Source organism: Protopterus annectens, chromosome 5.part0, assembly GCF_019279795.1.
Source record: "Protopterus annectens isolate FY-2018-M chromosome 5.part0, PAN1.0, whole genome shotgun sequence".
Taxonomy (NCBI): domain Eukaryota; kingdom Metazoa; phylum Chordata; order Ceratodontiformes; family Protopteridae; genus Protopterus; species Protopterus annectens.
Genome location: NC_056735.1, coordinates 770,464,449 through 770,486,729, shown reverse-complemented (window position 1 = coordinate 770,486,729; position 22,281 = coordinate 770,464,449). Strand labels below are relative to the sequence as shown.

At 42.0% G+C, this 22,281-nt stretch overlaps 1 protein-coding gene across 3 annotated transcripts in view; it reads right to left on the bottom strand.

The window, feature by feature from the left end:
- ATM (ATM serine/threonine kinase) overlaps positions 1 to 22,281 on the bottom strand; it is a 3,174,581-nt gene that overhangs the window by 2,201,379 nt on the left and 950,921 nt on the right. For all 3 annotated transcript variants that reach the window (XM_044072618.1, XM_044072619.1, XM_044072620.1), the window contains 2 exons: positions 15,139 to 15,221; positions 14,461 to 14,616 (listed from right to left, as the gene is read on the bottom strand). In XM_044072618.1, coding sequence (XP_043928553.1) covers positions 14,461 to 14,616; positions 15,139 to 15,221 — 239 coding nt within the window. The remainder of the gene's footprint in view (positions 1 to 14,460; positions 14,617 to 15,138; positions 15,222 to 22,281) is intronic.

Sequence of the window (22,281 nt, the reverse complement as noted above, 5' to 3'; positions counted from 1 at the left end):
ACTACCTCTATCCCTCCACACCTCAAAACTCTTCACTTACACTCTCCAATTTTCTCCTATCAGGCAAAATGCATCCAACCCTTTGACCTCACAGCCCTCTCCATTCTAATAAACTAACTCAACTACACCACATATTCATACTCCCAAAAAATAATTAACTCTATTCTGCATTAACATCAGAAGCCTACTTAAAAAGTTAGTGAATTCCATGATTGGATCACCCAATACTCTCCAGATATCATTACTACTATTGAAACTTCGCTTAAACCCCACAACCTTCACAAAGACTTCCTAGACCTAAGGCTAGAACATTCGTCTGGACCAAGAAAAAGGGTCGGGTATTGCCATCATGTTTTCCAACCATCTAACTGTAACCCCTCTAGTTACACCTACCCCATAGAATCTCCAGCAGAATTATTAGTTGCCCACTGCACAATCAATGAACACAACTCCCTCACCATCGCGGTCATCTACATACCCCCATGAGTTAACACTTCCATACTAGAGAATACTCTCTCTCCTGGATTTCACCATAGTCACCTAATGAGACCACTATCTTGGGAGACGTAAACATCAACTAGTTATCCTTTTCCTCTGACAATATTAGCATACACATAAATATATATGGTTTCTCCCAACTAAGCTCCACCCCCCACTTATATTAGCAAACCTACAAACTCTTCTTCTGTCCTGGACTGGATACTTGTCTCTTGTCTCAAATCCACAAAAATATCACTCCCCTAAAACTCTCTCTGACTCTCCGTGATCATTGCCCAGTTAAAGTTCTCAGATATTCTCCCCACCTCATAGGTACATTGATTGTCATAAGCTCACCACTTTTCAATCTGACATCTTCAACAACCATCTCTCATCAATCAACATGTCCTTCTTCTATCATTAACCTCTTGATGATGCTGTACTTATATTTAATTCTATATTTCTTAACATTCTCAACTCCCTCAACCCCCTGCGCACAATTAGAATCAAATCCCTTATATCCCCCTGGCTTTCTCAAACCATTATAACTCCAATGCTTAGAAGAGATAAAGCTTTGAGAATCTGGTCCAAAACAAAACTTCCCAGTCACCTCCAATGCTACTAAGAACTACACAACCTAACAAAGAAACACATCATTAACAAGAAAAACTTCAATAATCCAACTCTCATCAATCCCAAAGAAGTTTTGAAACTCCATCAACCAAATTCTACACCCAGATAACCCCACCTCCCCCAATCCTATCCCAAACATTACTTCTCAAGAAACTGCAACTAATTTAAATACCTACTTTATTGAAACCATCACCTCAATCAAACTCCAGTACTAATGTCACCACCCCACAATCCCCCCCAACTTCCCCCAATCCCTCTCCTGCCTTCTCACTGAAAACTGTATCTACCAACGATATCAAATCCCTACTCTCCCTCTATGGATAATCTCCCACCACCCTTTCTCCATAAGGCTGCAAACTCACTAGCACTTCCCATCTCTATTCTCATTAACCATTCACTCACTGAATCCAAAGTCTCTACTATTTGGAAAAAAATTCATATCATACCCATTCACAAGAGTGGTAACTCTTCAGAGCTTGCCAACTTTAGACATACTGCAATTCTCTCATCTCTTTCCAAATTCTTAGGGAAATGTCTCCATAAGCAAATCCTGCACTACCTCTTACAAGAAAACCCACACAACACGGCTTTCGTCCAAAACACAGCACCTCCACTGCTTTTATATCTTTCATTAACTCTACATCCCAAGCTACAGACAATAACTTGTTTCTGCCCTATTCCTCAACCTTTCTAAAGCCTTGGAAATGATATCCCACCCTCTGCTTCTGACTACACTCTCTGAACTTAATTTGTCCCCTTCAGGCATCTCCTGGTTTGCAAGTTACCTCTCAGATTGGCAGCAGTGTGTTAGATAACTCTCTACATCACCTGCCCTACCTATCAAAATGGAAGTGCCTCAAGAGTCTATCCTTGGCCCTCTTCAGTTCAACATTTTTACTAATCAGGAACATACTTCCTGTCCTCAGTTATTCCTCGAGCAATATGCTAAGGATTCCACAGTCGTTACTACACCTGACTCCCTCTTGGAACTAAATACTCTCATGCAAAAATCCTTCCTGTCAATCAAAAACTGGCTCACTCAGAATCAGCTAATTCTTAACCCCAAAAAACTAAACTCCTGCTTTTCACCCCCAAAACCCTAAACCATCTAAAATCTGCCTACAGCAAAATTACTAGATTCGCAGTAGGTCAAACCCACCAGTCTCACCACTGCCTTCCCCTCAAATTAGAACTCCCACCAACTTCTCCTCTCTCAGCCTCAGATCATACATTCCATTTTGTACCAGCCCTCCTCTTGCCCTGGCCTGGCCTCACTAGTCTCCTACTATACCCCATAGATCTCTCCAAAGTTCTGAACAAAACCTCCTCACTAACTAAAATTCTAAAAGCAAAATTGGGCAAAACTTGTATAGCTACTCTCCTGCCCAAGCTTGGAACAAACTTCCACTACACATCAGAAATACTACTCACCCACAGAGATTCAAGACTGCTCTCAAAAACCTTCTAAACAGTACTTGGCTCTGTCAGTGTACCCACCCACCATGACAGACTCCAAGTCCCTTCCATCCTTCCTCTTATCTATCCTCCTCTCTTCATCTCATGCCCACTTTTCGTCTTGAAATTCAAGCCCCTACTCCTACTAGACTTACAATAACATCTGCTACTGTCTGGTCTCTACTCACCTATCCATGTATTCCTCCTTTCCTAATATTGTAATAATTTTTCTCTTACTTGAGCTCTACCTACAACTTCTGGTACCCGTTAGGCACATATATTTGCCACTGTGCCACTCAAAGTGCCATGGTATACACACTTGTATATAACTACAGATATACAAAGGAGTCTACTCTGGATTTTTCTTACAGGCAGACTCTTGCATTTGCTACTGTACCAAAGTGCTGTGGTAAATACCTGTATATAATTTCTGATGTGCAAATGTTTCCACTTAGTATTTTAGACTATTTGTGTGTACACTTTGGATTTGTTACACTAGTTTTCAAATTTTCTTATACATTTTAGATTTGTTATACTATTTGTTTGTACTAATTGTGGAGCTTTTCAATCCAGGCCTCAGATGAAAAAGGGCTTTTTCCTCAGACTAACCTGGTCAACAAATATCAAATAAATAAATGCTTTCTCTGCATCAAGACCCACTAATGGCAATGTTATTTTCTTACATTTTGCTTCCCTCCAGATCATGAATGTTCTGTTAATGTTGTCAAATGTTTGCCCCCCCTCCACAAAAACCACACTGATCCATATCTAATAGTTTTTGCATTACTTTTGTTATTCTTTTAGCCATTATAGACAAGACAACTTTAAAATTATGGTTTATAATTGAAATGGGTCTGTATGATGGATCTTCACCCTCTTTAGGTACTACAGCCCCCACTGCTTTCTTCCAAAATGATGGCACTTCTCCTCCTCTTAAAATACTGTTAAACAAAACCATCCAGATAGATCTTTACCAGTTTCTTCCCTCTTAGCTCCCAAACTTCCACAGAAATACCATCTATTCTTGGGGACTTTTGTGTAGACTGGTTATACATCCCAATTTGTATCTCATCTCCTCTTATCCTAACCATTAGTGAGACTCATCTACCTATAACCTTGGCATATTTAATTCGTCCATACAAATTTCCATTTGTATCTCTTTCCTTGAATTCCATATTTTTCTGCTTTATACAGACTTTCACAGATTTTCTGAAATATTTCTAATACCTCTACAGGATCTCATTACCTAAGCTTGGCTTTAGCCCTTTCTCCTTTCTGTTGCCTAAGTCATTGTGCTAAAAGTTTTTGTGCTCTACTATTATTACTAAAAACAGCTGCTTAACAGCAGTACTTCTAAATGTGTGCATATTAGGAAGGTAATCCCTTACTTTCTGCTTAGCATTCTGCAACTGATCCTTTTCTTGTTCTGTGAGATTCTTCCTATTCTGCAATACTTTAACATTTGTCAGTGACTCTAAGTAATTCTAGTTAATTCTCAATCACAGCTCCCTTTCTTTTATTTCTACCACATTTTTAAATTCCACCTTAATTTTATCCCACTCAATAGCTATATTTTTAGAAGAAATTTCTATACTCTTTAAAAGTTCCTAAATAATCTCCACTACCCATTCCTTAAATTCCTCTCTTTTCAAGGGAAAGCACCAGTGTCTCATTTTTATTTCATTATCCTGTGTTTTTATTTTAGTTATTATTGGAGCATGATCTGAAATTGTTACTGGGTGTGTATCAAGACCTTCAATTAAATGCACGTTCCTGTGAAATGCAAATTCTGTCTAGCCTAACCCACTTTTTATATCTTGGGGAACAATATGTAAATTCACTCTGAACTCCTATTACTGAATTCACATCTTCCACGCCAAATATTTTCAGAAATTTCTTAAAAAATCTACCCTACTTTATTATATTCTCCCTTCTGGGCCCCTCAACTCATCTTCACTGCTGCAAATTACATTCCAGTCGCCCCCTATAAGTAATATTTTTGCTGAAAACTGATTATTTCTCCCAAAATCTTCTTAAGCTCCATTATAGCAGTTTTAGGTGAAATATAAATATATGCAAGTGTAGTCCTTCCGCCTTCCCGTAGGCCCTTACATTACAAATCGGCTATTATTACCTTTTTTATCCTCTTCTATTACTATTGGAGCTTCTCTTGCAATTACTATTCTCCTGTAGCAGGTCTATATTATAAACTCAAAGGTATAGAATGCCGACAACCTTTCATCAACACATGTGTTGAACGTCCACTTCAGCAAATGGTCACATCATCCATGGGAAAGAAATCAGTCAGCTGTTGTTTTAAATATGCCCTTTTCCCCACTGTAGTGAGATCTTGGAATTAGTATATTTAGTTAGGGGGAGTTGGGGGGGGCACAGCCCCACACTTCATAGTGTTTGTTATATTTTGTCATGCTTAGTTGGGCCTACTGATTTCTTTCCCTTGGAAAGAAATCGATGTGGCCGTTCGCTGAAGTGGACGTTCAACACATATGTGTCGATGAAAAGGTTGTCGACATTCTGCACCTTCGAGTATATAATATCCTCTTAACACAGCTATTTGCACTTGACATTTTTAATATAGTTCACTACTCTTTCTTTTTTGTATTTATCTGTGAGTCCATTGACATTTAAAGACATTACAGAAAGTGTCATTGCATTAAAAAGTTATTTTCACCTTTTATGTAGAACACTTTTGTTAAATGTCTAGTTCCAGCTTTTGTGTTACATGCATACATTGTTTGACAAGTTGAACTTTTATACAGTTATTTCTTGTCATATCCATTTGAGCCTATATTACACCTTACACAATTTTTTATTTAAAGCCCACACACAAAATAAACACCCTCCCAATACCCCTTAAAACCTATTAACTTAATACTAACACACAAAACTATGTACTTCAAATACTGAAGTTTTACCCTCTGAACAGGAACAAAAGTCCCAAGCTGAAAAACACACTCACAGACCTGAGTTAATCTAAAATGTAGCCTGTGCTTCTCCTAAGTACTAATTGGTTTTGTCTTTTCTTTATAGCTCTCCCAGCTGAGAAAACCCCTGAATGCTTTTAGAGAACATTACCTTCTAGCCAACTTCTCTTTAGTTCTATTTTTCTTCAGCCAATAACTCTTCATCAGACTGTAGCCAATTTCTCTTTATCATAATGTCTCCAGGGAGACAAGAACCAGACAGCCAGTTTCTATTTATCAGATTTTTTTCCATGGAAATATGAAGACCAGCTGCAGAACTGCTAAAAAGCATACAAGTATTTGCTAGAAAAAAAGCCTCATAGTATTCAATATTCTTTTTCATTTACTTGCTTAGTCTTATAAGTTGCTACTAATTCAATCTAAGGTCTTCAGTCCAGTCACTTCCAGATGCAAGAATGAGAAAAAGCACATTAATTTTTCTTTGGTTATGTTCTTTTAACCAGTCTTTTTTTTTCTTGCATTGCCTACATTTCTTAAAACTGAACAAGATGGAAAGGTGAGAGAGAAGAAAAGTTTACAATCCCTATTACACATAAAAATAACTGAGAAAACATTGCTTTACAGCATGCAAAAAAAAGCATACACCACAAAAATAGTGTTAGTAAGAAAAAAAAATGTCATTACTTACACTTAACCTTCTCCCTCTTCTTCCCCTCCCCAAAGCATTTTTTGAACGCTAATGACATGAAGAAGACCATATGCTTTAGAGCTCCCTAGTCCAACAAATTGTGAAAAAGTCAAATTTTTCCAGATTTTCTTGTTCTGTCAAATTTCACCCATATAATTATTGCACTGTAATCTCACATTAAGTTACTGGTTTTATTACGCTTCACTTCCATTTGCCAAATCTTGTCTCACTTCATTTTCAATGTACACTCAGTTCTTCTAGTCAACTCTCGTGCTCACTTCCTTCACTCCAACATTGTCTGATGAAACACTGGAAAAAGTTTCACAGGTACAGTCTCTCTGTGGTCTTTCTTATCAGAAGAACAAGAAGCAGAACCTCCTTCTGTTTCACAGCTCACTTTTTGTTGGACAAACTTTTGTATTTCTTCCTTAGCATGTACTTCATCAAAAAATGATTTTCGTCCTCCATGGAAGAATACTTTTAAGACAGCTGGGTAAAGCAGTTTGAATCTCACACCTGCACCTCAACATTCCCTGAAGAGTGGAATAAATTATTTCTCTTCCACCTGCTGTACAATGAGTTATCATTCTCCACAGGCGCTCTGCTGTCTCCCACTTTTAGTACGTTGTCCTCCTGCCACAGTTTGTCAAAATCAACTCATTCTACTGGTAGTATTGCATTTTGCTATTAAAGGTCTAGGTTGCTTTCTCATAGTCAGGTTTGGAGCATACACACAATGTGCCCTTTCAACTAGCAACTCCTGTTGTGGAATACCAGTCCAGTTGCTTATGTGCTTTCACAAAATTAACACAGACTGCTCCTTCCAGCTTCTCTGGTACAGGTGAAAATCTCAGGTTTTCCATACATTCTCTGTCCTCTAATTCTATTATTTTTTTAAATATCTCTTCCTGAGCAGTCTCATATTAAGCCAGTCTTTTCTTTATTTCGACCTTTACGTTTTTCAGATTAATCACACATCTGAACATTTATTTAAAGCCTCTTCAATTTTTGTTCAAAGGTGTGTACTAGGCTAATGACCCTGGAGCCTTTACGAGCCTAGCCCATAAGATTACCCTAGCATCGTGCCACCTGACTTTAGTTCCCAGTACTACTGTTGAGTAGAGTCACTGGAGTAATCCCCGAGGTGAATTTTCTATTTCTCATCCACTCATCAAGATTTCTCTTGAAGAGGGCCAGTGAGGTGCTCTGTTTGACATGTATGGGAAGTCTATTCCACAGCATGGGCAGTCTCTGGGTTATGAACCTTTTGTTATTTGTGTTGATATACTCACAGTGTTTCTTTTATTTTGACCAGGTCTGCATACAGTTGTCTTACATCTTCCTATAGGTTACGGGAATTCATGTCTGGAGGCTGCATTACTTTTTTGCTGAACAGCTGCAGAACTTTCCCCAGTCAGTATTTCTTCCTCACTTTTTGTAGCTGATTTTTCCAGGTCCTCTATTTCTTTTTCCTGGCATCCAAGTAGTACACTTACTAACCAGTTACTGAAATTTACCCATAAACAAAAGTCTACTGGTCTTCTCTGCTGAGTTTCTGTTTTCACACTGGGAGAGCTAGAATTAAGCTGTTACTCAATGTGCAGCCATCCTGGAAGTGCCCGTACAACTAGGTGTTGGTGAAACTGCAAGTGTGCTTTTACAGGCAAAATGTCAACTTAAGGTGTTTGCTTCTATACAAGACACTGCCAAACTCTTAAGGGAAACTAATAAATAGACCCTGATTTGCGGATGAAGTATTTAGGTAGATATTCTCAAATTAGATTAGTCAGCAGCTAATCAAGCAGTACTTACCAAACAGAAAGAATTAGCTTTGTCAAGAATGATGAAAAGAGGGGATTTGCCCGTTTGGCTACTGCCAGGCTGATAAGAAGCAGGCCACAGGCTCTTTGGTGCATTGAATAGCAACCAGAAGGTCCAACACAGACACTCAATGCCCAATCAGAAACAGCCAGGAATCAATGCACTCTGCTACTTCTCTCATCAGGAACAAAATCTAGGAACAAATTCCAAACTAGCACCTACAAAGCAGTTGTTAGGCTTTCTGGTGATCATCAGTCTCCAGAAAATAATATCCCTATGCTCTGTCTCTCACCAGGAAAAAAAAAAAACAGCATCCTGGGCTCTCCAGTAATTGGTGGTCTTCAACTATATGTTGCAAATTTTAAAGGTAAGATCGAAAAAATGTGCCAATATTTTAAGAGTTGCAGTGTCCACTAAGCAATTAGATATGAAAGAGGGGGTAAACTTAAGTAGCAATTGTAGTCTAGCCTTATGGAGTACAATGGGATGGCCAATAAATTTAAACAGTTGAAGGGGAGTGATTTCACAAAATAATAATTCTGTGCTTACTCACAACAACCAATAAAAGAGGAGACAGAAGGAAATATGTTGTCAAATTAACATAAGGAGTAGGCAACTAGAAAGACAGCTGAGTTTAAAAACAGAACACCACCAGGGTAGGAGGCGGGGGGGGGGTTAAATTCTGTGGGACTCACAAGAGACACAACTGTTGCCTTTTTCCTAGTTTAAATTTGCAAGTAAAAGCAGAACAAAATTAAAACACAGTGTAAAGAAAATAAACCACAATATACAAAACAGAAGAAGGCAATGAAGCAATACAAACTACAAGAAAGCAAAAAGACTTACCCATCCCTCACTGCAATCTATGGCAGTCAAAGTGAACTTTTCCTGTAAAGCACTAAAATGCTTCATTTTACCTCTCACAGGAATCTATGGCACAGTCTGAATGAGCTTCTCCAGTAAAGCTTTGAAATGTTTTAGTTTACCCCTTAAATAGTTTAGTTTCTAACTCCACCCTCAGTTCACAAGAAATTAACTTTAATTGACCTGTTCTACTTTTTGTGACTCAACAGACACAGCTGTGGTCCTTTCCTAGTTTAAATATGCAAGTAAAAGCAGACTATAAGTAAAACACAGTGTAAAGAAAGTAAACCACAATATACAAAATAGAAGAAGGCAATGAAACAATACAAAATACAAGAAAGCAAAAACAATCTAACCTTTCCCTCAGAGCAATCTATGAGAACGTCTGAGTGAGCTTTTCCAGTAAAGCCTTGAAATGTTTTATTTTACCCCTTAAATAGAACATTCAGCTCCACCCTCAATTTACAGATAATTAACTTTAACTGACCTGTTCTAATTTCTGAGCAACTCACAACAGACACAGCTGTGGTCCCTTTCCTAGATTAAATGTGCAATTAAAAGCAGAATTCAAGACACAGTGTAAAGAAAATAAACTACAATATACAAAATAAAAGGCAATGAAACCCTACAAAATACAAAAAAGTAAAACCCAACTGACCTTTCCCTTATAACAATCTATGGCAGAGTCTGAGTGAGCTTGAGCTCATAGAAAACTATCCACTCTCTCCTTAACCCATTCTTTTGCTATTCTTTTCATGGCAAGTAGCTTTCTTCTTTTGTTTGTGCTCATTCTTCCAAGGCTATAGCCACTTCTCATGCTTTTTTCAGGGTTCTGAGTACTAGATCCTAACTGTAAGCAAGCACATTCTTGTGCTTTTTATAGTGTTCTGGATACTAGATCCTTCCTGGAAGCTGCAACTTGGTCTTCTGTATGAACCTTTATTAAACATTATAAGTTAGTTGGGTTTTCTAGGACCAGGGCTGGTACAAGGTTTAATCTTGACCTATGGCGAATGCCTGCCTGGAGTTTGCGTGTTCTCCCCATGTCTCTGTGGGGTTCCTCCCACTTCCAAAAAACATGCTGAGTGTTTCTCTCTCAAATTCACCAAATAATGGAGCTGTGGGCAGCAGCACAGACTCTACATGGTGCCCTATAGGGGGAAGAGTTGTATAAACCACCGCATTGGGCATCTAATGTGGTGCGTAGTAATCCTCATGATAGAACACAGATCACAGACTGAGTTATGGCAGGGTTAGCCACTATACAGTGTAAAATATGGCTCTAGGTGATTTGGTTGTGTTGACTAATGTCACCAAATGGGCATGGGTAATTGCCAATGATAAGTGGGTTCAGGACTTGGCCTATTCCAACCTAAGCCAGGGACCCATGCTAATGGTGGGAGGGGTGTATGTGGCCTTATTGGTCAGTGTGCCCGCTATAAACCCAGCAGCCCTGGCTCAATAAGCTACTGGCTGGCCGCTTTCCAGTTGCCCAAACTTGGGTTACCTGGGAGATCTTTGCTGAGCAAAACCTGGATGTAAAAGCAATCAACCTGAAAAACATGAAATAAGAATTGCTATACTCAACGCAGGTTCACTTACAGGATGCAGCTTGGAAGTGGATGACATGATGATAAGGAGGAGGTTGGCCATCTTATGTATACAGGAGACAAAGTGGAAGGGCAGTGTAGTACAGCCACTTGGCTTGGGATCCAGAGTATACTACTCAGGAGGAGGACAGGCTAGAGACAGTGTGGGAACTGTGGTGAAGGACAGACTTCAGAAGACAGCGAGGGATGCCATCAGATTTTGTGACAAACTCATGCAATCGGACTCCAGGGCTGTGATAGCGAGGAAGGCTGCATTCAGACAGTAGTTGCAGAGCCTACTAGATAAAGCAGGACAACAGGAATTCGTGCTGATAATGGGTGACCTGTTCTAATTTCTGTGCAACTCAAGAAAAACAGCTGTGGTCTCTTTCCTAGTTTAAATGTACAATTAAAAGCAGAATACAAGTAAAACTCAGTGTATAGAAAATAAACCACAATATGCAAAACAGAAGAAGCAATGAAATACAGAAGAAATGAAGCAATACAAAATACAAGAAAGCAAAATAAACTAACCTTTCCCGAACAGTACTCTATGGCTGAGTCTAAGTGATCAGAACAGAGAGAACAGGATATGAGGACTGCCTGGTCAGAGGAGACTCTAAGGTCAACAGAGACCAGGCTGGAGAGAAAGCACAACAGTTCAAGGAATTACTCAGGGCTCAAGTACCTCAAAAAGAGAAGGAAATAGGTGGAGTTGAAGAAGAATGGCAGCATTTCAAAACACCATGTGTGAGGACAAAAGAACAGATATGTGGCCAAGCCAGGTATGGAAATAAGGTACATAAGGAAAGCTAGTGGTGGAATGCAGAATTCCAGAAAATCATCCAAAGAAAGAATGCATGCAGGAAAAACTGGGAGATAGAAAAAACGGGCCAGGCTAGGAGGAAATACTCGTTGGTTAACAAAGAAGCTACAATAGCAAAGAGGAAGGCATCAGAGGCATTCTACCAGCTTCTGGCAAGTAAGTCAGTAGAAGGCACAAAGAAACTATATCACATTGCTAAGCAAAAACAGAAAGGTAAAGAAGACAGTCAGATGCCCTTCATAAGGGATACCAGCAACAACCTGCCCAGCCATCCATAGGACATCACAGGCATATGGAAGAAGCATTTCCAACAGATTCTGAATGAAGAAAACCCCCACAGAAGCTGTATTGCTTGAGACACAGTCTACTATTAGAGAAAAGGAGGAACCCTCAATAGAAGAAGTAAGAAAAGCATGAAGAAAATGAAGTCAGGAAAAAAAAAACAGGCTTAAATGAGGTCACAAGACTTATGACAAAGATGCTGAGTGAGATGGGGAAGACATGGCTCCTGAAGGTACTCACAGCAACGTGGAGAGAAAGGCGCATCTCACATTACTGGAGAATAAGCATACTAGTGCCAGTGTTCAAGAAGAAGGGGATATTCATAACTGTGGACAGTACAGAGGTATCAAACTTCTTTCACACTGCATGAAATGTTCTGGAGAGGGTGACTGATAAACAAATACACAAAGTAGTAAGAAGTAAGATGGGAGACGAGCAGATTGGATTCGGATCAAGATGTAGCACAACCAACCCAATATTTACAGTGAGACACATAGCTGAGAAGACGCTAGAGATGAAGAAAGAGTCCAACTGGGCATTTCTAGACTTTGAAAAAGCATATGACAAGGTCCCAAGAAACCTGACTTCGGCAGTCATGTGGTGGTTCGAAGTACTAAACACATTGACAGAATTAGCAGAAGCTGTGTATAAGGACCCAATGACTCAAGTACAAACAGTATTCAATCTCACAGTGGGGTTACCAGTGGAAGTGTGTGCGCATCAGAATTCAGCTTCTAGCCTGCTGCTATTCATATTGGTGATGGACTACATTAGCAAACAGGTCAGAGGTGATATATCAACAAAGCTGCTGATGCAGACATGGCATTAAAGGCAAACTCTGAGCAACAACTTCTGCAAAGGATAGGGGAACAAAATGCAAAACTGAAAGCACATGGGATGAAGCTGAAAAGGTATACAAAACAATGGTGCAACCAGTACTACTGTAGGAAGTGGAAACCTAGGCAGTAAAGGCAGAGCAGCTGAGGAAGCTAGATGTGATGGAGATGACGTGCCTGAGATAGGTGGTAGGGAGAACACTGTGGGACAGATGAAGAAATGAGGGTATAAGAGCAGAAGCCAAAGTAGCTCCAACTGCAGAAAAAGTCAGAGAGACTACATTATGGTGGTTTGGGCACATGTGCAGGAAAGCAGATGATCATCTGTTGAAGATGATTTGGGATAGACCGGAAGAAGGCAAGAGGAAACAAGGATGTCCAGCAAAGAGGTAGATGGACTGTGTGAGAGAAGAGAAGACCTGTGACGGTCAGGCATGAGTGTCGAAGAAGGCAGGAGAACAGCACTTAATAGAGACAGATGGCAAAAGTTAACAAGACACCCTGATCCCATGTGGAAAACAGGAAAAAGAGGGTTGATGATGATATTTTACATGCATTATTTCAGGGCTCCTCTGTAGATTCCTCCTCCCATACTCTTTAGTAGCTTTTGTGGTCTCCCACATGTAAAGAATACTGCAACAGTGATAAGGAAGGACGTAGTACAGTTGTGTAAGATCTTACCATAACAGTAGTTGTCTTATTTCTCACTGTTTCAGTATTCTGTCTCTTCCTCCTTACCCCTGTTTTTACTTGGGGCTTCTCCTTTGACCGAGGGGTCCTTCTTCCTTTTCTTCCCTTCATAGATGGATATGTCACTGTTTCTCTTCTTGGGTTGCTTTGGTTCTTCTTGGACGATTCACTTATGAGGATTACACAGTTGTAATGTCACTTATGTACCCTGTGCTTTAGATGTAGGACATATGTCTGACGTATGGTGCCTAGAAGGAGCCAAGGCTTTGATATCTTGCTCGACATTTGGCTATCCCAGGCAGGATATCCCATTTGCTAAGAACACTGAAACAGTGAGAAGTAGGGCATCTACTGTTACAGTATAATCATGCACAACAGTACTTTCTGTAAAAAATAAAAGGATACATTGCCAATACTATTGTTTATTTTTTAATAAAACAGTGGACTAAAGTTTGAAAAGTAACTTTTTTCATTGACTTTATTAGAAAATCATCAATATGAAAATTGATTCAGTGCCTCTTCCTCCAGTAATATAGTAAACTAATCAAGGAAGGAGACTTCTGCTGTGTATTAGCAGACTACAAAAACAAAATATTCACAGCCTCAGCCTGGCTTGAAGAAGGATGGAGCCCTGACTATGACCCAGATAAGGGCTTGGTTAGCAGCCCTGGAACTGGAGCAGCCGGACTGGAAGGGAGAAGAGTGTAGACACATGGCCCAATTAACTTTCCTAGTATCAGGAGAGGATTTGTTACGACACTGGCCAGTGTGATTTTCCAGGTAGAAACCAGAAAAAAACAATATTTGTGCTTCAAGGGGAGAGGCAGGACTGCTTGTAGGGAATGTCTCTTGCAGAACTGAAAAGATGCTCTCTATGTTCAGCCCACTACACTTTCATCCCCTGTGCTCCGCCAATTGTATGCAGGGGATAAAGTCACAAAACACCACCAGAAGAAAAAAAAAAACGCAAGCAAAGGGCAAAAATGTCAAACTGTCCCTACTGAAGCAGTCTAAATAATGGCCCCACCCAATCAATTCTTACCCTAGAGATGAAGAATGAATAGACCAAATGACTAGGATGGGGCAAAGAGAGAAAACAAAATATATATATTCAAAGCCGTCAGTCTGATAACTGAGTGACACCTCAGAGAAGCATTCCTACAACAAATCCTAGCATGCTGGCACCTACATTCTGATTCAGTCAATACAAGACTATAAATTTTACATCTTCACCATACTCCATCTGAAAGCTTGTACAATTGTACTTGGCGTGGTTACCAAAAAATAAAATGTGAAAACACTGTCAACATCACTGGAAGTTTCATATTTAATATACCAACTCCAAACCACCTACCAGAATGCTCCAATAACAGTTAGCAGTTGTCCTTGTACATCACTGAGCTCTTCCGCATTGCCCCTATCTTGGCCTAAAGCTGTTGTCAATGGCAGAAGATGTGTTAGGATAGATGCACAAACCTCTTGATCACGACGATATGTAGAACATAAAGTACTGAAATCCAAAAGAGACATCTGTTATTCTATGACTTCATGCTGAAAGAGTGATTAAGTGACTTCATAGTTGAAAATATAAAAATTATTAAAAGAACAAATGAGAAGTAATGTGTATCTGCGTGTGTGTGTGGGGGGGGGGGGGGAGGAGCATCCTAGACAATAGTTAAAAAAGGATAGGTGAACACTACAGTCCTATAGCAGAGTGAGTGGCAATGGTCAGACTTGTGAAAAGTGTGCATACAATGTGTAATAGAAAGCCTACCTTAACAGGACATGAAACAGAAACCAGAACTTGGCTTGAATGGTTATAGAGGCAATTATGCATCTTCAGATCCAAAAACACATAAAGGTTCAATGGTGATCATTTTACATCTGACCTTTAAACAGAAAGCATAAAACTCGTTGGCAAGCTGCAGAAGAAATGTAAATAGGCAAGTGGGAACCCATGAGAGGAAATGGGATGGAATAGCAACTACAGGTACAGCAAGCTAAAACTAAAGCCAAATAAAATAGATCTTACTTAAGTGGTCTCAGAAGCATGCCAATATCCTCTGCCGGTAATATATTTGAAGCATTTGGAAATTCATTCAGAAGGGTAAGGTACTAGAAGAAAAAATAAGAAACATAACAGCAACTTAAAATAAGCAACAGAAATGAAAAACGGTTACTTATATGCACTGGTAGTGGATCTTCTTTCTACACAACTTTAATGTACCCCTTATAAAACCTTCTTGAAAAACGTTTAGGTTTACAGACAGAAGAAAATTTCAAAAATGCAAGGGAAATACCAGTTTTAGAGGGAGTATTTGGAAGCAGGCATCTGTTTGACTAAAACTAACAGATAAGCAGAATGAGTAAGCCAACCTCTCAAAGAATGGTCATATAAAGATATATGTGTGTGTGTATATGTGTTAGTGTGAGATATATATATATATAAATAACATTTTTAATCTTTCCTCTTAATCTGCTGTGGAGCATGTTATGTTCCTAGCCAAATCTCAGCTCCTCTCCTCCCTCACCACATCAGAAAATAAGAGTTATGTGCTTACCATAACTTGGCATCTGTGTTGCTCTACATCATCATACTACATCACCATAGGGTCTAGGATCCGATATCGGATCCGAGCCAGCAACATGCTACAGATGGATCCAAGGCTTTAGCTCCACCCTCTCCCATGATGATCTGCTGCCCTTTGACCCCCAAATCAAGTTTGCTGCAATGGACCTCAAGATTACTCCTGCAAGACTGGAAGAAACTCCCAACTTCCTCCCTGATCTACAAGGTAAGGGGGATGGTGGGAGGGAAAAATGTGATGAATGATGACGTAGGATAACACAAATGCCAAGTTATGGTAAGTACATAACTCCTAAACTGATGTTATCCAAGTCATCATTCTTCATAAGGTCAGAGTCTCCAGCTACAATCAACCCTGGGAGGCCTCAAGGAAGGATATGCCAGAGCACCGTGGAGCCAAAGGAAGCCCTGCTCCTAGAAGTCACATCAATCTTGTAGTGAGAAATAAATGTGTAAGAGTTGGACCAAGTGACAGTAGCACAAATGTCATCAATAGACAGCCTTGCTAAAAAGGCTGAAGAAGTTGCTACAGACTTAGTAGAATGAGCCTTGACTTTTCCTGGAACCTCAAGGTGGGCAACGTCGTAGACCATGGAGATGCAGCTAGATATCCATTTAGAAACAGTGGCCTTAGAAACTGGAAAACTGAGTCTGCTATGGGAAAAGGCCACAAAAAGCTGCTCTGACTTATGAAAACCTTTTGTCCTATGCAGACAAAACTGTAACTGTAAGTGAACATCCAAGGTATATAGGATGCAGTCCCCTTTGCTGGAACAGTTGGGGAAGAACACTGGAAGTTGAATTCACTGGTTTAGAGAATATTCAGAAGCAATCTTGGACAAGGAGGCGTTCGTCCTGAGAGAGACTCTGTCCCTGTGAAAAATTATGTAAAGAGGAGTAATGGTGAGAACTTGCAGTTCTGAGACCATCCTAGCTCAGGTAATAGCCACCAGGAAGGCCATCTTCTAAGACAGGAACTTGAGATTGCAGGAACTAGTAGGCTCAAAAGGACTCCTAGTCAGAGAATGCAAAACCAGTGTGAGGTCCCAAGTAGGGAAAGGATCCTTAATCGGTGGACAAAGCAGAAAAACCCCTTTCATAAATGTTTTGCAAAGCCTAGATGAAAAGCCAGCATCAGAGCTCTCATAAAAGTTGGAAATTGCTGCCAACTGAAGCTTGATAGTAGAAAAATGTGCTCCTGCTTGGAAAAGGGAGGATAAGGACAAAAGTATGTCTGAAACTGAAGCAGAAAAGGGATCCAGATTCCTGCTCTTAACCCAGATAGAAAACCTTTTCCACTTGCTACTATATACCTTTCTAGTGGAGGGTTTCTGGGATGCTAGAATGATATGTTTAATGGGGACGCTAGCCTGGACTGTTTTATGATCAGTGAAACTGGAGAAACCATGCAGTTAGATAAAGGGTCCAAATGTTTGGGACAGGAAGCCCTGATTGTATGGGAAATTAGATCCTGACAGGGATCCAGTACCCATGGCAGGTACTTCATATGAGACCTGGAGAAGGGAAACCATGGTTGATGAGGCCAGAAAGGGGCAATGAGGATAAGGGATGCCCTCAAGCACTGCGCTTTCTGCAGAACCTTGGGTATTGAGGAAACAGAAGGGTAGTCATAAAGGAGACCTGGACACCAACTGTGGACTAGGGCATCCCTTGGTGACTCCGGGCGAAGTACCTGCTGCATTTGTGGTTGGTTGATGAGGCAAAAAGGTTGCAACACGGTTGACCCCAATGGTCAAAAATTTGCTCTGCCACAGAAGGACTGAGGGACCACTAGTGAGGACTTGGGATCAATCTGCTGAGCCTATCAGCCAACACATTGGAATCCCTGGGTATGTGCATTGTAATAAGGAAGCGGACGGAGGACATCGCCCATTCTCACACTCTCATGGCCTCTCTGCACAACGGGTAAGAACGTGTTCCCCCCTGTTTACTGACATACCAGACCACTGCCATTTTGTCTGTTTGAATTGCAATCATCCCTAGAAGGGAGGCAGTCTTGGAAGGCTTGCAACAATAGAAGAACTGCTCTCATCTCCAGAAAATTTATATGCAGCTTGGGCTCTACTGGGGACCACTTGCCTTGGACAGTCTTCCCCTGAAAATGCCCCACCCCAGACGGAAGGCATCCGTGGTCACTGTGGCCGTTGGCGGAAGGAGAGAAAAGGACCTGCCTAGAGTGAGATCCTGAGACTGAAGCCACCACTGGAGGTGACATCTGCACACGGGCATCAGATTTACGATTATAGAAAGGGGATGAAGCAGAGGCAACCACTGAACAAGCTAGGGTCCATTGTAACACTTGAAAGCAGTACCTGTCCAGAGGAAACAAGATGAATGGCCGAGGCCATGGATCCAAGCGCCCGAAGAACCAGGTGAACCAGGGAATGCGACAGGTCTAAGATCTATATTCCTGTATCAACTGAATTCTCCGTAAAGGTAAATCTGCAATCTCTAAAACAGAGTCTAACTGAACTCCTATGAATTCCAATTGCTGAGTGGGGATCAGATTGGATTTTGCAAGGTTGATGGTGATCCCCAACGGACAGAAGAGGGGAAGAACATAATGAATCACTTGTATCAGTTGATGCCTTGAAGGTGCACGAGGAGCCAATCATCAAGGTACCTAAAGACCTGGAACCCCTGCAGTCACAGATGGGCCGCTACTACTGCCATACATTTAATTAAACACCCAGGGGGCTGTGGTGAGACCAAAGGGTAGGGCTCTGAACTGGTAATGACTGGGTCCTAGCTGGAAGCGAAGATGTCACATCCAACTGTCCTTGCGAAAAAGGTGCAGAATAGACTGAGCAGTGACCATTCGGAACTTTGATTTCTGTACTGAAAGACTGAGCTTACTGAGATCCAGAATAGGATGCAGGTTGCCAGTCTTTTTTGGCACTAAAAAGAAGTGAGAATAAGTGCCGGATCCTTGTCATCCTGCTGGGACCTCTCCGATGGCTCTTTTTAGAAGCAGTTGTTGAACGTCTTAGAAGGCCAACTCCCACTGACTACGTGGAACATCTGGGAGCTAATGTCTTACTGGTAGGGGTTCCGAAAAGGGAATGAAATAGCCCCTGGAAACAATATTTACCACCCACTGATTGGAGGTGATGTTTGTCCAGGCTAGTGGGTGTATGGCAAAGCAGCTGTGCAACACTTCAGAAGCACTGATCCAGAGGGATAAGACAGATGATCGGGATCTGGATCCAGAACTCAAAGCGGGTGTGTCAAATGAGGTCAGAAGAAGGGGAACCTTTGAGGCCAGAGCAAGGCAATGAAGACTACCTTGCTCTTCCATTGTGATGTTTTATGTAGAAATTTCTGGATTAAAGGGGTCGGTGAATGGCCAATACTAGATCACAGAGTTTCTTGGTGACTCCCTCTCTGAAGTGATCTGGGCAAAGCACCTGCTGCATTTGGAACTGGTGGAAGGGGCAGAGATTGCAGCATGACTGTCCCCACTGACGAAATATAAGCTCTGCCACTTCTGAACTGAGACACAACTAGTGAGGTAGCAGAATGGACCTGCTTAAGCTATCCTTTAGTATGCTGCACCTCTCTGGTATGCACCTTGCTATTAGAAAGCAGTTTGACGATATGGACCACTGCCACACTCAAAATGCTTCTCAACACAATGGATAACAGTGTGTTCTCCCTTGTTTGTTGAGGTACCAGACCACTAACATGTTCTCTGCAGATGTTGGTAATGCATAGTGGGAAGGACATGGGCTGATGTCTTATGGACCAATTGGACTGCAAGCATCCATTGTAATGAGGTTCAAACAGAACCTTGCTAAGGGAACTAGGGTAATGGAAGCTTCCACTTACCCTAGAAGCTGTAGTACCACCGTGGCCAGAGAGGTTTGAAGAAAGGGCAATTGTAAAGCTTGATCCTGTAGAGTGGATAATCTGGTCTGGAGTAGTTTGACTATCTGAAAAGTAGTATCCAAATGTGCACCTATGAACTACAGGGCTTGCTTTGGGGAGATTTGACATTTATTGTAATTCATTGTAATGGCTAGTCTGGAGCACAGCTAAAGGAAATAATCCCTGGCCTGGACAAGGACATACCTGGTAGGAGCGGTGAGAAGCCAGACATCCAGACAGGGGAACACCCTGAATAAACCCTAGCAGTCAGAGATGAGCTGTAACCACTTGTTTTTCATTTCAACATGCTGGAGGGCTGTGGTATTGAGAAAGGGCAGTGCCAGAATCAGAGAAACTTTCTGGATTGCCTATTTTAATGTAATAGTACGCATGCAAATGTCCTTCCATAGAAAAGGGAAGATGGACTGTAGTGAGACCATTCAGAACTTAGAGTGTATGACTTGTCTTGAGAACAGCATTGTCCACTGAAACTTCTCCCCCTGCCTCTTGAAGAGGAATCTTCAGGAGCTTCCTGGAAGGGAGACTGTGACGTATGGAACCAAATCTTCCTAGTTCCCCATTAGGTCTTAGAGAAGGACCTCTGGAGAGTAGAAAGCTTGATCTGCACCTAAGACAGAGTCTTCCCTTCCTGCTCACAGGTCCAGAGTGGAACCATCGAAGGGGGCATTGGTAAAGGACACCTTGAAGGGTTCTGCAAACCCACATAAACGTAACCAGGCATGACGCCTCAAGCAATGCCTGTACCAGCAGCCTGAAAGGTAGCTTCCGCAGTATTGGAAATTAACCTCATCAAGGAATTTGCGAGGGAAGTCAAGTGGATAGCCTGGGAGACACCTTCTTGAGGTCCTCCACTGGCAACAACTCTGCAGGGGAAGAGGAAAGCTCTTGGACCAAATCCCTTCGGAGGCAGGTAAAATTTGCCAAATAATTTCTCTCTCTCTCAGTCAAAAAAAGCTGAGACGTACACATGCTTCCCAAAACAGTCCATCTCCCAGGACTCCCTGTTGAAGGGATGGACTGCGAAGCTCTGCTAGCTCCTTTTTAGTGGTGCTGGCAACCACAATGACATCAACTGCAACACCTTTGCTCCAGAAGGAATGGTCTGCAGGAGGGCTAAGAAACTTGTCGGCCCTTTTTGGAACAGGCTCCACCATGTCCAGCTCCTTCCAAGCCCTGCTGGTGATCAGATCTACTAACTCATCAGCAGGGGGGGGCAACCAGGAGGTAAACAGGCCCATCCTGAAGGCCTTCAGAAACACAGACTCCTCCGAAGGGGTTGGGTGGACCATCTGCTCTTTTGCTTCAAGAGTTCGAGGACGTTTCCAAAGCAGACATTACCGGGCGGAGATATGGGGGACCTGTCTCCTTCCTTGAAGTTCATATCATCGGTGAGGGACTCCACAGGGGAGACCAAGTGCCTCCTCTTGCACCTTCTCTTGTGATGAACCTCCTCTGCTGGGGGCTGTGGGGAGGACTCAGGAGAGAAAGGGATTCCCAGAGGGGAGGAAACCCCCTGAAGGCTCGATCGGGAGGGCTGACTCTGGACAGGATGGGAGGCCTCACCAGCTGAAGTACAGAGAAGCAGGAAAGGACCAGGAAGTGCATCAGAGGAAAGTCCAGACCTGGAGAAGGTCCTGTCTACCACCTGGAAAGCCGTGGTGCTGGAAGCAGGCCCATCCCCCATGTCCAAGGGAAAGATCCCAGAGAGGAGGAACGAGTCTGTAAACAGCACTGCAACCCCTGGATGATACTGGTCTGGAACAATCTAAGGCTGAAGCGCTGGGTAGAAGGGCTGGTCTGAGAAGACGGTACCAGATCCCCCCATGGAGCTGGCGTCGGCCATTCTGGTACGGGGCTTGCCCTGCTCCGAGGGTGGGGGAACAGAATAAGTCAGAGACCCTGACGGGATCGAGAAAGGGGGGGGGGTTACTCGGCCTCACCAGAATCCGACTGCAGACATCCTGGTCCCCAGAATCCAAAGCCACCAGGTGGGTTGGATGAGGAGAATGAGAAACCGGGAGGGGAGAGGTTCCCCTAGCTGGATGGGCAGGGAAAGCCAGGAGCCCTAACTCTATTTGGGCCTTGAGGAAGCTCCTCATCATCCTGTCCATATATGAGGGAAAGAGACTCCTCGAAGATCTAGAGGAGGAAGAGGAGTGGGTAGACATAGAGGGAGATCTCTCTGACCTACTGTGATGTCCTGGATGTCTCAGAGCAGACTGTGAAAATCAAATCTCAAGGAGTGTGCGTGTCAGCTGCTTGGAGCAGGGCACAAAGCATTGGTTTCAAAGACAGGGTGCTGTAGGACTTGGCTTGGACACTCGGCTGAAGACCCAACCCTACAGCTATTCCAGTGGGGAGTCTCATTGGGGATCTGTAGTGAGAGAAAGAGAGGACCCAGCCCCCGGACCGACTGTGTTTCCCTGTGTGCTCTTAAGGGAAACTATGCTTGATGTAGAAAGCTGCATCTGGAAATACTGAGTGTATCCATTTCATTTCCAAATGAACGTCCATCTCCAGTGCCAGTGGTGAGAATTCAGGCTTCTTGATTACTCAGCCAGAGTGAAACATTACAACACCCTCTCAACATCTCCATGGCACAATGCAAACCTTGAGACAAACCAAAATCCAAACTTTATTGGCCACTCAGACATCCATAAAGCTGTGAAGCACAATCTA